Source organism: Mandrillus leucophaeus, unplaced genomic scaffold (genome assembly GCF_000951045.1).
Source record: "Mandrillus leucophaeus isolate KB7577 unplaced genomic scaffold, Mleu.le_1.0 Scaffold208, whole genome shotgun sequence".
Lineage (NCBI taxonomy): Eukaryota > Metazoa > Chordata > Mammalia > Primates > Cercopithecidae > Mandrillus > Mandrillus leucophaeus.
Window position 1 is genome coordinate 3114339 of NW_012102121.1, and position 2398 is coordinate 3116736.

At 48.7% G+C, this 2398-nt stretch overlaps 1 protein-coding gene across 2 annotated transcripts in view; it reads left to right on the forward strand.

Moving 5' to 3' along the window:
* UNC13B (unc-13 homolog B (C. elegans)) overlaps positions 1 to 2398 on the forward strand; it is a 252964-nt gene that overhangs the window by 241123 nt on the left and 9443 nt on the right. For both annotated transcript variants that reach the window (XM_011980107.1, XM_011980108.1), the window contains exons 26-29: positions 830 to 956; positions 1201 to 1297; positions 1528 to 1671; positions 1988 to 2065. In XM_011980107.1, the coding sequence (XP_011835497.1) occupies positions 830 to 956; positions 1201 to 1297; positions 1528 to 1671; positions 1988 to 2065 (446 nt within the window). The remainder of the gene's footprint in view (positions 1 to 829; positions 957 to 1200; positions 1298 to 1527; positions 1672 to 1987; positions 2066 to 2398) is intronic.

Genomic DNA, 2398 nt, shown 5'->3' on the forward strand with positions numbered 1-2398 from the left:
CAACTATAAAGGGGGTAGATGAAGAGAACCTATGGGTGTGGCCAGTGCTCCAGACTCTGAGCAAATTGTGAGTTATCTTTGTCCTAGATTTTCCAGAAGGCTCTGGAGATTCAGCAAGATGACTTTTCAAGTTCATAATAAGTGCCCCATTTTCTGCAGCATGATATGTCCTTTCATCTGGCTGTGTTTCCATAGTTTCCAAACTGACTATTCATATTTGCATACTTCCCTAAGAATTCATTTTTGCAGTGTCTCAGCTCTGCCCTAGAGCCCTTCAGTTTGCCTCAAGATTCCATTACACCATGGCTGCCCAACTGCTCTGTCAACTTGGCCCAGTTTGATTTTCCTTGTCTCTGTAGTTGTCATTGACCCATTCATGCCATGTACACCTGCTCATCTCTGCCTTTAAGCCTGTCTGAAGGATGACTCAACTACCATGATCAGAAAGGCCCTGGAAAACCATTGCCCTCTACAGTCATGGGCAGTCTCCCTACTAATCAGCATCAGCACTCATGGCCCTTTCTCGTCCTCTTCACCAGAGGCCAGATGCTAGAGCAAAAAGACCACTTCCAAATGCTAGAACAAAAAGACTGCAGACTTTATCTGGGAGTCTGGCTTAGTCTTTCTAGAGGAAGATTTGGGCAAAGCTTGTGGAGAGTTGCTCAGCAGAACACTGGTGGGGAGAGATGGCTGTGAGAAGGAGGTTTGGAGTCACCCTTGTCTTAGGACATCTGATGGAGTTGCCTGACCAGATCTGCTGCCTTGGGAAGGCTCAGGAACCATGGACTCTACTGCTGGGACCTGACCCAACCTTTCTCCCTACCACTAGAGCATGAGAAAGACCGCCTGTGTAAGAGTGCTGACTACATGAACCTGCACTTCAAGGTGAAATGGCTCCACAATGAATACGTGCGGGATCTGCCTGTCCTCCAGGGGCAGGTGCCTGAGTACCCAGCGTGAGTCATCATGTGGGCACTACACAGGGAAGGGAAGACGGCCCTCTGGGTGGGCAGGGCTAGTATCCCCAATTCATTTCAACAAGCCAGTCTTGGGTACTGCCTGTTCCAGGTACCACTGTAGACAGAGAAAAGTGTTAAACTGTGCCCTGCCATCCAGAGGATCCCAGTCTAGTGGAGCTGTCAGGAAATGGCATAGTCCAACCACGAGTTCTAACCCCCTGTTCTCCTGCTCTGACTGCAGGTGGTTTGAGCAGTTTGTGCTACAATGGCTGGATGAGAATGAGGATGTATCCCTGGAATTCCTGCATGGGGCCCTGGAGCGAGATAAGAAGGATGGAGTAAGTCAGGGGCTTTGGCTGCACAGGGTCCAGGCCAGGTCTCCCAGCAATTAGCTATCGGCAGAAGTTACTGGGCTTTAGCCAGGATGGCTATGCCTGTCCTGTGGAGTTCACAGGAGGGCTGTTGAGGGCCACTAGCCACCCTTGCTGGGTCAGAGCCTTTTCAAACTCTACAAGCTTGGGAAAAGATAGAAGCTGTGGATGGTGACCCTGTGTGTGGTCTTCCTTAGTTCCAGCAGACATCAGAGCATGCACTCTTTTCCTGCTCTGTGGTGGATGTCTTCACACAACTTAATCAGAGCTTTGAGATCATCCGGAAGCTGGAATGCCCAGACCCCAGCATCCTTGCCCACTACATGAGGAGGTTTGCTAAGGTGACCATAACCCTTCCTACTCCCTCCCGCTTACCACCACCACACTCACAGTCTCATCACAGGCCTGAGCTCAGCACCTCTCCATTGTGGCCTCCAGGTAGAGCCTCCTGTGACTCCCATTCTCCTTTGCTTGTTTCTGGGGCAGACAGATGGTTCTGTCTTGGTGCTGTTCTGTGATTGAGAGGGAGCTTTGTCCCGTACTGTGAGATTCCCCCTTTACCTCCCTGCTGTTACTGTTCTGTGATGAGAAGTGCCACCTTAGGCAAGATCCCCATAGAAGAGCTAAGAGTTCCCTTTCCTTTTCTCCTCTTCTCAGACCATTGGGAAGGTGCTGATGCAATATGCAGACATCTTGTCAAAGGACTTCCCAGCCTATTGCACAAAGGAGAAACTGGTAGGTTCAGGCTCTGGGACTCTTAGAGAAAGAGAGTGGATGACATTTCAATCCTTGCTTTTGAAGCTGTCCTCAGAATTGAGGGTTGGGGTGACACTCCTGATGCCTGATTCCCACCATGGCTTTGCTTCAGATCCATGCCACAAAATTAGGAGAACTTGACAGAGTTCCTGTGAGTCTCATTTGCTACATTATCCTCTGCTAAGCTAGACCTTTGTTTAGTCTTTTATATATAAACTTAAGATATTCAACGAGTTCTAAAGGATAATACATTAATACTTGAGTACCTACCACTCAGCTTAAAAATGAAAATGTTTGCTTTTAGTCAAGGAG